The 15,011-nt window shown below is 42.0% G+C and overlaps 1 protein-coding gene across 3 annotated transcripts in view; it reads left to right on the plus strand.

Annotated features, from left to right (window-relative positions):
* Positions 1 to 14,791, plus strand: part of CACNB4 (calcium voltage-gated channel auxiliary subunit beta 4) — a 124,366-nt gene extending 109,575 nt beyond the window's left edge. For all 3 annotated transcript variants that reach the window (XM_073647178.1, XM_073647179.1, XM_073647180.1), the window contains 4 exons: positions 4,790 to 4,941; positions 5,920 to 6,015; positions 8,071 to 8,256; positions 13,319 to 14,791. In XM_073647178.1, the coding sequence (XP_073503279.1) occupies positions 4,790 to 4,941; positions 5,920 to 6,015; positions 8,071 to 8,256; positions 13,319 to 13,579 (695 nt within the window). In that variant the 3' untranslated portion in view covers positions 13,580 to 14,791. The remainder of the gene's footprint in view (positions 1 to 4,789; positions 4,942 to 5,919; positions 6,016 to 8,070; positions 8,257 to 13,318) is intronic.
* Positions 14,792 to 15,011: the final 220 nt, after the last annotated feature.

The raw sequence follows: 15,011 nt of genomic DNA on the forward strand, positions 1-15,011 counted from the left end.
GTGATACATGAATGATCAACAGGAGTCTGATCACTGGGACCCTCACTGATCCCGAGAACGGGGGTCTCATGTGAGTGAAGTGGTAGTGCCCATGTGTTACCACTGCTCCCACAGACAATGAATGAAGCAGTGGTCGCACATGCGCACTACCGTACCATTCCTATATAGGAGTATGGGACTCCCATTCCCAAGTTCGGTGGGGGTCTCAGAGGTCTGATCCTCAGCAATTAAACAGTTATAACCTATTCTGTGTCTAGGTGGCAAATGTTTCTGAGGGGTTGGGGGAGGGGGGTTGAGCCCCTTTAAAGGGTTTGTGCTTAATTTGAAAATTATCACTTGGTGATCACTGCGGACCCCCACCTCTGGGAACCCCACCAAACCCCAAACTGGGGCTCCATCTGAATGCATGCACACAAATCATTGTCTCCTATGAAGTATTTCAGAATATATTACAAGTTATAAATCTCCTAAGGGACTAATAAATGAAGTGAAAAGTTAAAAAAAAAAAAATAAATAAAAATTGTTTACAAAAATATAGGAACAAAAAATTATAATCACTCCCCCCATCCCCGTTTTGCCCGTCCAAAGAAAAAAAAAAAAATAAGCAAATTTTCTAGCACCACGTCTGTAAAAGTCTATTCTATCAAAATATAAAATTATTTGACCCACCATGTGAACGCCATAAAGAAAATAAAAACATGGAAACAACAGAATTACCGCTTTTCTGTTGCGGTACTTTCCCCCCCAAAAAATGCAAGAGAGTCTTCAAAACATCGTATGTTCTACACAATGGTGCCAATAAAAATGACAGCTCGTGACGCAAAAACCTCCTCATTATATCGCTATTGATGGAAAAGTAAAAGAGTGATGGCAATTGGAAGAACGGGATAAGGCATACAGTTTTTATGTATAAGGCCTCACTCAGACATCAGCCATCCTGAGGCGTTCCAGAACTGTAAATGGGGCTGTGTAGATCCCTGTCTTTAAAGGGAACCTTTAATGTCCATAAATGCTATTAACATGTAGATGTGGGGTTAAACTGCAGGTGAATAGCGTTACTATGCTGTCTGGCCGCCTTACTTAAAGCGCGGATGCCGGGAGAAAATTTATTCCTCCAAGGAGCCACCGGCTTTCAGTCATAGAGGCGTGGCCGGGCGGCTTCAGTCACAGCATTGTGAGCAGCGGCTGCAAGCACAGCCATACACTTTGATTGACAGCCGACTCTGCAGCACATCTGTGCAAAGTGAGCTGTCAATAAAAGTGCTGGGGCATGTTTACAGACGCCACTCACTGTGCCCTGAGCTGTGACTGTAGCCACTGCGGGCACGCCTCTATGACTGAAAGCCGGCGGCTCCCGGGAGGAATAAAGTTCACTTACTCCCAGTATCCATGCCTTCATTGTAATACTATTAGCTTGCAAATAAACCATATATCTGCAGTTTAATAGTGTTTGGAGACATGACAGGTTCCCTTTAAGGTTGGGGCTCCGGACCCAATCAATGGTTGGTAAGTGTCACTGCTACAATGCAGCGCAATACAAGTAATGGGGTCGCATGGTTACTCCAAAGTCACAGCCACCACCACAAGCAAGTCGCAAAAAATTGTACCCTCTTAGATTTTTTGCAACTTGGTGGCGGTGACCCCATTTGCTTGTATTGTGCTGGGATGTAGTAGTGACACATACCGGTCTCTGGTCATGCAACTTAATGGAGGAGAGGTGCACATGCTCAACCTCCGATCCATTCATTGTCTCTTGGACTGCCAAACAGCGGAGCGCTGTGATCGGCTTTCCCCAGCAGTCCCATTGACAGTCAGTGGAGCGGAGTTTATAGGATATGCACCTCTCCTCCGTCCAGATGGGGCTCTGCAGAGGCCGTTTTTCTCTGTTCTTGAGGTTTCCCACCAGTCACACCCCTGAATATCATTAAGTTTTGGGTAGGAGGTAACTTTAGAATCTGGGAATTCCCATTTAGATCCTTTTGTATCTACTTCATGTTGAGCATTGTTGCTTTGCTTCTTTGTATTCTACTTACCTGAACCCTTCTTGATCTTGATAAACGATGAATAAGATCCATTTCCCAATCTTTTTCTGAACGACGCTATGTAAGAAAAATATGTGTCCTGTATATTTATATCCATTTAATGGTTCATTAATCACATTCGCTGATTATCCGTCCGCACTGATAACTTGCGAACATTCTCGCCATATTTTAAGCCACGTAGTAAGCAGTGTACCTGTATCCAGTCATCACCAAGGGAAGCGATAATTAGTTGTGAACAGCAGATTTCTTAAACGTGATAATTCGATGCTGCGCAAATCACATGCATACAGATAGCAGGTATATATTTAGAGATCCATGTTAGCTGGGTCTTGTGCTCTGAGTTATTTATGGGTCTTGTGAAAAATATATTGAAGGCATTTATTAGTAAGTGACTGGTTGGGACTGAGCTAGCGGAAAGGTTGAGTAATGGCGCTCACATACGGCTGTATCTCAATGATGGCCTACTGGCTCTTTAATGATCACTGTGGCTTCTATGTTTTTCTGATGGATCATGTAATGATAGCCTGTACTAGGGGTATCCCATCATTGAAAGGCCAGCAACCGCTTCTTGCTCCATATTTATCAACTCTTCTGGCGAAAAAATGGGGAGACCTCCTGGATTCCAAGAAGAGTTGGCAAATTTCCAAGGCTCAGCAAAAACCTGGCAAAACCTCCTAGAAAGCAGAAGTTCCATTTTCAGAGGGATTTCTTGCATTCAGGTGGCAGGAAACCGAAGGGAGTGGAAAAGGTGTGGTCTGTGGCTTCTTCAGGGGGATTTATAGCCCCAGCCCCCTGAGGAAGCCTGTATAGGCGAAACGTGTTGGGGTGGCTATTTGTTGATCTTATTAGTTTTAGTGATACCTGTGCACTTTACAAAAGATACCTATTTGAATGATGCTGTATTTTTGAAAGAGTAAAATACAGGTTTACTACAGTAATTTTAAATCTTGATCACTTTTGAAGCGAATATAATAAAAGTTTATTTTTAATACATCCCTTTATTTGGGTCTATTTACCCTTTGGGTAATTTGGTAGTAGTAATTTCCATCCCAAGAGGGGTGTGTACACTCATCAGTTTGTCTGTAAAAGGGGGAGACTTTGCAGAAATGTTGTACTTCTCCAAACTTTGCCAAATATGAATTGTACCCATGCAATTACTCATGTGTGACTCTCAGCATCTCCGCCTTTTAAAATTGGGCTCAGTATTAATTGATACAGTAAAAAAGGGAGTGGGCTTTTGATACAAAGGGAACCCCTTGAAATCCAATAGTTTAGAAAGGATTCCAAGGTTGTGCGGTCATAGTGCCCTATTACAACATATTTTAGGGTATTAGTTACATAGGACTAGTTATATGTACTGGCGTACTGACGTAGGTCAGTTTATCGTCAAAAGGGTACAAATGTCGGTTTCTGATTATGTTGTTCTCTAAAATATGGGCTTAAAAAACACAAGCAGATATATAAAATAATGTGATACAGCAAAAGATGTATAGTAAGTAACAACTAAGCCTTCGAGTGCCATGTTTCCCAATTTCAGTACAGACTGAAATCTATTTTCTTTCCAGCACAGGGTGTGGTGGATTTGCATTGTTCAGTGAAATATCTCCTGTTGCCAGCAGGGGATGCTTCAGATTTGCTGTCTGGAAAATATCTCCTGTTGCCAGCAGGGGGTGCTGTGGATTTGCATTGTAGGGTGAAATATCACAAGTTGCCAGCAGGGGGTGCTGTGGATTGACATTGTAGGGTGAAATATCACAAGTTGCCAGCAGGGGGTGCTGTGGATTTGCATTGCAGGGTGAAATATCTCCTGTTGCCAGCAGGGGGTGCTGTGGATTTGCATTGTAGGGTGAAATATCTACTGTTGCCAGCAGGGGGTGCTGTGGATTTGCATTGTAGGGTGAAATATCACAAGTTGCCAGCAGGGGGGTACTGTGGATTTGCATTGTAGGGTGAAATATCACACGTTGCCAGCAGGGGATGCTTCAGATTTCCTGTGTATGAAAAATATCTCCTGTTGCCAGCAGGGGGTGCTGTGGATTTGCATTGTGTGGTGAAATATATCTTGTTGCCAGCAGAGGGTGCTGTGGATTTCACCTAGCCAAATCAGATCTCATACTTTGTACTGACGAGGGGCAGCACCCCCAAACACGTGTCTGCAAATGGAGATTCTGGTTTGGCTTTTATCCTATGTCATATTACACAGACCGTTATTGACTTTTAGGATCGCTGCTTCCAATAGGTGGCGCTAGAGTTTAAATCTTTTTCCTCTCTGAATAGACAGTTTGCATTGTTTGCACCAATGTTTTGTCAATGTTTCTCTGCTTGTCAGTATTTGTCATCTCCAAGATCCTATCCCAATATGTAGTAGGTGTAATAATAATAATATTAGCAAATATCTCCAATTAGAAATGTAGTATAGTTTTTCTGATTCGCTAGGTCTCTTTCCTCGTGCAGGCATTGAAGGACCTTAGGTTTCCATGGTTACGGCCACTTGCAACTAGCTAACTGTCACTATATCAGTGGTCGTAACCATGGATACCTAAGGTCCTGCAATGCCTGGACATGAGGAAAGACACATAGCGAATCAGAAAAACTATACTACATTTCTAGTTGGAGGTAATTGCTAATATTATTATTATTACACCTAATACATACTGGGACAGGATCTTGGAGATGGGAATACCCCTTTAACACAATGGCCTGGATTATATTTGCATAAGGATAATTGTTTCCACTCTTTTTCCCAGCTGAAGTACAGAGTGAAATAGAGCGAATCTTCGAGCTGGCACGCTCTCTACAGCTTGTGATTCTAGATGCAGATACCATTAATCATCCAGCACAACTAATCAAGACGTCATTAGCGCCGATTATCGTTCACGTCAAAGTGTCTTCTCCAAAGGTAACAGTATTTGTCACGTGTGTCACACTTTCATGTGTTATATCGTGGACTGCGCTCGTCCTGACACTGTATAATGCTCCCTTCCTGTTTCCCCTAAAAATGCATTTCTTAAAAATCACCGGTAAGTATATTAAAGGGCCCATGGGGATCTTAAAAAAAAAGCCACATACTCTCCTATCACATCCCTGCTGCTCCTTGTTACCCCCACCTGTCTCGATGCTTCCTCTTCCTGTGAGACTGTTTCCTCTCAATTAAGTGAAATGTGACCTCTGCAGTCAGTGAAATGTGACCTCTGCAGTCAGTGAAATGTGACCTCTGCAGTCAATCAGTGTCCACTGATTTAAACGGTAGGTCATTTTCTCAAGACAGTCCCTTTAATACCACTTTGTATGGGTCGGAGTTCCTTTTTTCCGTATTGCCTTGAAGGTGCCTTGGATACTTTTTTTTTTTATATATTCAGTGAGCTGGTGGAGAATTAACCCCCAAAAAACGAGGTTACAGGAGTGGTTTGTTGGAATTCAACTAAACAGCAGCAGTCGCCACTAGGGGGAGCTAAGACTCTTACTGTATTTTGTTTTAACCACTTTCAGCACCACAATGTGACTGTACTGTACATCTAGGTTTTGACTTTGATAGCTCAATAGCGACCATTGCATCTAAGGAGTTTAATAATGGGAGAGCTCCTTCTGTTACTCCATTGTATGACAGCTATAGCCCAGAATGAATCCAATGGAAAAGGAGCCAGAGGGGAGAAATAGAGGGCTGCTGGGACATGAAGTTTCCCAGTCTAATATGGGAGTCACATGTAGTGAGCTGAAGTTTTGTTCAATTCAATCACTGAGCGAGGAAAGACCAGCGGAAGCAGTATATGAAGTAAGACAGAAAATAATCACATAATAAGGTAGTAGGAATGTGCAGGACTTGATTCTTATCTAACCCCTTTTATATTGAAAAAAATATTTGATGCTTTTATTCCAGGTATTACAGCGACTCATCAAATCCAGAGGAAAATCCCAAAGCAAACACTTAAATGTACAATTAGTAGCTGCCGACAAACTTGCCCAATGTCCACCAGTGAGTATATGTAATTACATGTTACTTCAATTTGCATTGTCTATTAATGCAAAATGTCTATTTCACATTGTACAATCCTACATACACACACAGCTCTGCTACATACACACACAGCTCTGCTACATACACACACAGCTCTGATACATATACACAGCCCTGCTAAATAAACACAGACAGCACTGCTTTATACACGCACATATCACTGCTGCATACATATACACTCAACTCTGCTACATACACACACCCCGTTTTATACACATATAGAACTGCTACATACACACACAGCTCTGTTACATAAACACACATAGCACTGCTATATACACACATATTATTATTTATTATTATAGCACCATTTATTCCATGGCGATTTACATGTGAAAAAGGGGTCAGCGACTGGTACAGAGGAGAGAGGACCATGCCCTCGAGGGCTCACAGTCTACAAGGGATTGGTGAGGACACAGTAGATTAGGGTAGAGCAGGTTGTGCGGCGGTATGGTGAAATGAAGATTACTGCAGGTTGTAGGCTTGTCGGAAGAGGTGGGTCTTCAGGTTCCTTTTGAAGGTTTCCACGGTAGGTGAGAGTGTGATATGTTGGGGGTAGAGAGTTCCAGAGCAGGAGGGATGCACGGGAGAAATCTTGTATGCGATGTGTATAATTGCTACATACATACACACATAGCTCTGCTACATAAACACACACACACACCACTGCTTCATACACACACAGAGCTGCTACATACACACAAATATCATTGCAGCATACATACACACAACATACAACACACAGAAAACTGTGCCACTGCATATTTCTGTCAATGATCAGGAAGGGCATTCGGCCCAATTCATCAAAGCTTTTATGCCTGAATTTTGGTGTAAAAAAAAAGCTTTGAAAATATTCAAAATTTTGGCGCAACTCGAGGCTGTGCAAAAATTTGTCGACTTTTGGTGTTTTCGTCCAGCTCTAACAAGCGTCGTCATTCCTTACGCCACATATCTTAATCCAGTAGTGCCATTCCTATAATTCCTTCTAGAAATGAATGAATGAATGAATGAATGAATGGACAACTGATCAAAGGGGCGCTTCCCTACAGTCTGAAAGTGGCAGAAATGATTGAACAGTGTCAGACAGAGCAGGGACTCACCCCCAACTGAAAACACCCAGATGTCAAATTATTCAAAGAAATAACAGAGGAATAGAACAATGTAGAGTTATAAAAGCAGGTTTATACTGTATATTATGGGAAATACAATTATTTACTAAAAACAGGAATGTCAGGACAGACAATGAGTTCCTTAGGAAAGAACTGATATTCTGTGTTATGCCAAATGCATGGCCCAAAGAGAGTCCATGTTGCCAGCTTGGCCCCTCAGGCTCTATACTAGTTATTACACAGTTTTTGCCCGGAGTGTCCCTTTAAGGAGATCACTAATTAAACTTGCTGGCTCCTTTGCTGTACAGAAATAATGTAAAAAATCAGCTTAACGGAAATAGCCCCTATCCTCACTATAAGGCCACGGCCCCACCATCAGTATTCGGTCAGTATTTGGTCAGTATTGTTTCTCAGGAGTGGGAGCCAAAACCAGGAGTGGGTGATAAATGCAGAATTGGTGACTTGTTTCTATTATACCTTTTCTCTGATTGTTGCTCACCTGGTTTTGGCTCCCACTCCTGAGAAAAAATACTGACCTAATACTGATAGTGGGGCAGTGGCCATACAGAGAACATTTTTTTGCCAATTGGTACCTTAAATTGTAACTATCATTTTAGGAGAACTTGCAGCGAAATGTCTGTGTCTGCCTCTAGCTCCTCCCCTTCTCCATAGAATTTTAAAAGCACCAACTGTCATCTCCTTCCTCACTAATGGGAAAATTACATATTTTACCCGTGAATTGAGAATTTTGAGAATGAAAGGTCAGTCCAAGAGGAGAAAGAAGATTTCTCTGATAAGATATATAACAAAGTTTATTATTTTCATGTGTAATTTATTTCTGGAAAAATAAAAATAAGACGATTATTTTATAAGATCTACATTTGCTCTTAATTTTGCCGAACAGGAAATGTTTGATGTAATTTTGGATGAGAATCAACTAGAAGATGCCTGTGAGCACTTGGCGGATTATCTGGAAGCTTACTGGCGATCTACACATACCACTAGTAGCACACCCATGACTCCTCTTCTGGGAAGAAACCTAGGATCCACGGCTCTTACATCGTATCCAACAGCTATCTCTGGATTACAGGTATCGGTCGTGGGATGACAACATTCGCTTTAAGTGATTATTTAGAGACAGAACCAAATAACTGGATCCAGGGTGGATAACTGATCCCTTAAAGGGAACCTGTCAGCAGCATTTTACTAACTAAAATACAGATAGGTCCATATTGGCGCTGTCATACTGATTAAAATGATACATCAGGTGAAGAAATTGGTTTTGAGAATTTCTTTAATCCTTGTTTGAAGTTTCCTTGTATTCATATCTTCGCGCATCGGGGCGGGACTGTGGGTAGGGTCTACAGCTTTGCTCCGTCCCCTCCGCTGCGTTTGGGTGTCTTTTCTTCTCCTTTATTTAAAATTTTGCGCTGGCATCGTCCTAGCCGCGGGCATATGCATAGATTGCTCAGTGCCATGGCACCATTTTACTGAAGCCCACCATTCGTTCTACCCGCCGGCGGCACTTGCGCTGATTGAGTTCTTGTAAGTCTTCAGGCGGCTGCGCATGCGTGCATTTTTACTGAGGCCCACCATTAGATCAATCTGACCAAGCGCCGCCGGTGGCTAGGACTAATGATGGGCTTCAGTAGAAGACTTCTAAGAGCTCAATCTGCACAAGCACCGCCTGCGGCTAGGACGGTGTCGGCGTGAAATTTTAAATAAAAGAGAAAAAACACCCAGACACAGCGAAGGGCATGGAACAAAGCTGAAGACCCTACCCACAAACCCGCCCACAGGCGTGCCCCGATGAGCGAAGATATGAATACAAGGAAACTTTAAACACAGATTAAAGAAAATCTACAAAACCGATTTCTTCACCTGATGTATCATTTTAATCAGTATGACAGCACCAATATGACCCTATCTGTACTTTACTTAGTAAAATTCTGTCGACAGTTTCTCTTTAATTGTGACCAGACTCCTCATTTAAGGGGTATTGTGATCATATAACATTATTCCATATTGCTAGGATCACAGGTCTGACCTCTGGTAATCCAGCAATCCCAGTCAAATCAAATGTGCAGAAGGTGCTCCCAGTCATCCACTATACAGAAACTCTTCCTTCTGAGTACCCCCCACTGATCAACAAGTGATGGCATATCCCCTTAATACAGGAAAAACCTCTTTAATATCTTGAATCATCAATCCAAACATTGTACAAAATTAAAGGGGTTGTTTGCTACCAAAAAAATACTGTTAGATGTTTTCATAATTTGATTATAAGGAACTTACCGATATACTTTTTTATTTCCAAAAGTGTCCCAACTTTTTGCTATCATTCTTAGTCCTGGTGAGAAGCGCCACGTCTAGCCCTGTGCTGGCAAATAATCAGGACTGTGTGTGAAGGAGGCTGGCGGCTCATTTTTTAATAACTAAGCAAGCCTCCTCTGTCATAGAGAAGGGCTGGTTGCAGTTCCCGGCGCAGCCCATGGCGCTACTGTGCAGATGGACGTGGAGCAGAAAAATCACTACCATCTCAGGTTTGATGGGATGCAGCGGTCAGATCCACAACAATCATATAGTAATCATTACAGATGAGCAATTTCGATTCACGTTGCCCCAGTCGGCATTCAGTCTGGTTCTTCGAGGCAACTGATCTTCACTTCTGCAGCCGGCATCCTTGGCCCGGTATCCTGGGTGTCAGGAGCAGCACTCTCCTGCCCCCAATCGTCAGGACAATCACACAAATGACTGACGACTGATGGACGAGGCAACGGCTGCTTTCGCTATTAGGCCGGTTATTGTGCGCTTCCCAGTGAGCGTATAGTATATACACATCCGGTTCAACACTTGGGTATGTACTGTATATACTTCAGTATGGTTACCGCCAAGCTCTGTAATAACCACAGAAAAAATTAGCTGCCAGCACCCGTCTTTTATACAGGCTGATAGGACACCCATTACTGGTAACGTGGGGCCACAAGGGGCTTCAGGAGTGCGGTTTATAGAGCAAGAGGAAGCTATTAAATTTTATATATTTAATCCAAAAAATTAGGCAGTCTTTATAAAAAATATACAAAATATATTACTAAAGGGACAAGACAATACAGTATATACAATCACATAAAATAAAATGGATAAACAGAATAAAATGACTAGACCTGTGGTCACAGGAATGGTGCAGATCTTTGCAAAGGGGAGCTCTACTTTTGGAAAAGGGCACAGGTTTACATCAAGCTACAGTGCCTACAAGTAGTATTCAACCCCCTGCAGATTTAGCTGGTTGACACATGCGGAATTAACTTGGCATTGTGACATTTGTACTGTAGATCAGCCTGGAAGTGGGAAATGCACTGCAGCAAATTTTGTTTCTGTTTTTTTTTTTTTTTTTTTTTTTAAAAACGTTAAAAGTTAATTCAGAGTGTCATTTATTATTCAACCCCTCAAACCACAAGAATTCTGTTTGGTCCCCCTAAAGTATTAAGAAGTAGTTCAGACACCAAGAATAATGAGCTTCACATGTGTGGATTAAAGATCTCTTTTGCCAGCCTTTTCTGACTATTTAAGACCCTCCCCAAACTTGTGAACAGCACTCAGACATGGTCAACATGGGAAAGACAAAGGAGCATTCCAAGGCCATCAGAGACAAGATCGTGGAGGGTCACAAGGCTGGCAAGGGGTACAAAACCCTTTCCAAGGAGTTGGGCCTACCTGTCTCCACTGTTGGGAGCATCATCCGTAAGTGGAAGGCTTATGGAACTACTGTTAGCCTTCCACGGCCTGGACAGCCTTTGAAAGTGTCCTCCCGTGCCGAGGCCAGGCTTGTCCGAAGAGTCAAGGCTAACCCAAGGACAACAAGGAAGGAGTTCCGGGAAGATCTCATGGCAGTGGGGACATTGGTTTCAGTCAATACCATAAGTAACGTACTCCACCGCAATGGTCTCCGTTCCAGACGAGCCCGTAAGGTACCTTTACTTTCAAAGCGTCATGTCAAGGCTCATCTACAGTTTGCTCATGATCACTTGGAGGACTCTGAGACAGACTGGTTCAAGGTTCTATGGTCTGATGAGACCAAGATCGAGATCTTTGGTGCCAACCACACACGTGACGTTTGGAGACTGGATGGCACTGCATACGACCCCAAGAATACCATCCCTACAGTCAAGCATGGTGGTGGCAGCATCATGCTGTGGGGCTGTTTCTCAGCCAAGGGGCCTGGCCATCTGGTCCGCATCCATGGGAAGATGGATAGCACGGCCTACCTGGAGATTTTGGCCAAGAACCTCCGCTCCTCCATCAAGGATCTTAAGATGGGTCGTAATTTCATCTTCCAACAAGACAACGACCCAAAGCACACAGCCAAGAAAACCAAGGCCTGGTTCAAGAGGGAAAAAGTCAAGGTGTTGGAGTGGCCTAGTCAGTCTCCTGACCTTAACCCAATTGAAAACTTGTGGAAGGAGCTCAAGAATAAAGTCCACATGAGACACCCAAAGAACCTACATAACTTGGAGAAGATCTGCATGGAGGAGTGGGCCAAGATAACTCCACAGACCTGTGCCGGCCTGATCAGGTCTTATAAAAGACGATTATTAGCTGTAATTGCAAACAAGGGTTATTCCACAAAATATTAAACATAGGGGTTGTATAATAATTGACCCACACTTTTATGTTTAAAATTTAATAAAATTCAACTGAGCAACATAACTTTTTGGTTTGTAAGATTTATGCTTCTGTTCATAAAACCTACTCTCGTTTGCAGTTTGAAGGCTCTAACTTATTTGCATCTTATCAAACCAGCTAAATCTGCAGGGGGTTGAATACTACTTGTAGGCACTGTATATCTCCCAGTACTGAATAATGGCAATAATTCAGAATCTGCTTTTACCAGCTACTAAAAGTTACGTCCCTTGGTGACCTCAGATGGGGACGGGTAAATGATACTTGACTCAGGTACCAAAAATGATCAAATCCCAACCTTAAGGATATTTGCACCAGTGGAAGTTCCAGGCAGGAGATATTAGTGCCATATTTCTGATCATGATTTTAGTTTTCTATAGATATGAGACATGGCATATGTAACGTTATCCATCTGACCTCAGATGGGGGCGGGTAAATGAGATGCGACTCAGGTACCAAAAATTATGAAATCCCCAGCCTTAAGGAAATTTGCACTCTTGGAAGTTGCAGGCGGGAGATATTAATGCCATATTTCTGATCATGATTTTAGCTTTCCATAGATATGAGACATGGCATATATGATTTCCATCTGGCCGTTATCCATCTGGCCACAATGCAAGTATATGCATTGCGTTCGTCCTGGAGCCATGATGCCGAAAATATGTCTCCAATAACTATAGGACCTACGCCTGTTACAAAACCCCCAACATTCAAATCTGGTATCGGTGCCAAAGCGTCTGACATCTTTGACCAAATGTTGCTTTGAAAAAAGAAAACTTATTTACCCATGCGAGAAAAGTGTCACCTCCCAGCCTCTGTCTCCTGACTTCATGTCTGCTCTCCATCAGATAACCTACTTCAATTACCTGCTCACAGCAGGGGTTGTACAGAAACAGGTGTCAGATGGAATGTTAGTGTTAGCTCTTTTTATTTAATTTACAATTTATGATGAAGCCATGCTTCTATGCTCAATATGAGGGTGACACGTCCCTTCTCAAGAGATGATCTGAGAGATTGGTCCTATTTTACAATTACATTTATGACACTGGGCATCTCAAGGGCTCACTAGACCTCGCAATATCAATAAGTTGCGGCATGATGCACATCATGAATTTGCAGGGCTTAGTGACCACCAGACACCCAGGATATTGGGAGCTGAATTGAAGCAGTCTGCCACGGAGGACTGGACCCCGGACCAGGGCAAAGTAAATCAAATCGCTCATCTCTAGTAATCAGAAGATGATGAAAGCAGATTTTAAAATCTTTGTGTTGAATGCAACGCAGATTTCATACTTTGTAAAAAAAATCTGCAAAAAATCCTGTAACAAAATCTGTATTTTCTCATGGTTTTGTGGCTAAATTCTTGTTCATGTAGCTTTCCTAGAAAATAAAAAAAACAGGTCCAGTTGTATAGGTCAAAATTGGTGCACCATGGAGTAGAACACCATCAAAAATTTCATTGCTATTTGCAGGGCCAACGCATGAGACATAGTAACCACTCGACTGAAAATTCCCCCATCGAGAGACGAAGTTTAATGACCTCAGATGAAAATTATCACAACGAAAGAGCTCGGAAAAGCCGAAACCGCTTGTCTTCCAGTTCTCAACACAGTCGTGACCATTATCCTCTTGTGGAAGAAGAGTACTCCGATTCCTACCAGGACACTTATAAACCTCATCGGAACCGCGGCTCTCCGGGAGGATATAGCCATGATTCCAGGCACAGGCTTTGAGTTTTTTTGAACTTGAAAATTGTGGTCACTAACCGCTTTGCTGTCCAGGAAACTTCCAGTGCATTGTTTTGTAATGCATTGCGGGTCAGACAGACAACAAAAAGGTCAAGTTTCTGACAGCAACATAAGGTAGATAGAATATACAAATCACTTTATTTTGCCAGCTGTACGAGTGTCACTTGATGCTACATCACAGGCAAAATGCTTAACCACATCCATAAGTATTTCCGTGTAGGTAGAAATTTATTGTGCCCTCTCAATAGACCTTCTTTTTGCTTTGACATCTACATTTGAGCAGTATGTGTTTACAAGGATTATTGCACACATCCATTTTGTAGCCTAGGGCAGGGGTTGTCCACTTTACTTCTTGATAACCTGGGCCGTTGAAGTTTTGGAGATCTCCTTGCATGAGGATAAATAAAACAACCTAGTAAAGCATGGGCGGGTCTTGCACAGTGACTTGTTCAGGGGTGGGTCCTCACAATCTCCTTACATGGATAACAAGTGGTCCTAGCATGGATACTTCTCTTAATGGGTTCTCCAAAGTGTCTTCTATAATAATTTTTCTTCCCTAAACATATTACGGCTTCTAATGATGGCAAGAGCAGGTCTTTTGGAATAATGGTCTTTATGATAGTCCCCTCCCATGAGCAAGTCAGAAAGTTAAGTTAATCACAGAAAGCTCAAATATTTCTACTTAATCTACTGAGCTATGTAGAGGGTAGTACAATCTTAGTGGGTTTTTCAAAAATGTATATGGAATGAACATCATCTCCACCGTTATGTTGGGACCAGAAGATATCTCACCAACTGCCTTGTTTTGAGTGACGATTCCAGTTGACCTTTCATTGGTGGTCACCATGATAGAGCAACCTATTCATAGCATAGGATCCTTTAACTAAAACTGTTACCATGTGAGGAGATTCTCGTGGCTTAACCGGCCCATGGCTTTTGAGGATTTTAGTAGGTCACTTCTGTTTTAGGGTACTTGTCAAGGCATGTATAGGAATAATTTCCTGAACTGGGAAATTTCCAAAAGAACAGTTCCAGTTGGAACCAATTTATAAAGCCAATTCCTGTTGGAATTTGGGTAAATCGACTGGAAAGTCTACTTGAGCATGTTGCATTCACTTTAAAATAACCTGGACAGGATTACGGGTGCGATGGGTATAGAAAAAGAGAAAGTTTAATAAAAAAAAAACAAAAAAAAAACCAACATAAAATCTCTATACATTTATTTTTTACTATATAGCATAAAACATGACTTCAACAATTTTCCTATTATTAATAATAGCGATACACAAAACAAATAATAATAAAAAAAAAACCACACAAAGCTTCAAAGTGAATTTTAAAACTTTCCAAAAATCTGATTTGAATAATTTTAAATTTTTACGAAAAAATGTTCAGATGTTTGGGGGTTTCTTTTTGG

The sequence above is a fragment of the Phyllobates terribilis genome, unplaced genomic scaffold (genome assembly GCF_046119375.1).
Source record: "Phyllobates terribilis strain yellow unplaced genomic scaffold, ASM4611937v1 Scaffold_9__5_contigs__length_417890890, whole genome shotgun sequence".
NCBI classification, from domain to species: Eukaryota; Metazoa; Chordata; class Amphibia; order Anura; family Dendrobatidae; genus Phyllobates; species Phyllobates terribilis.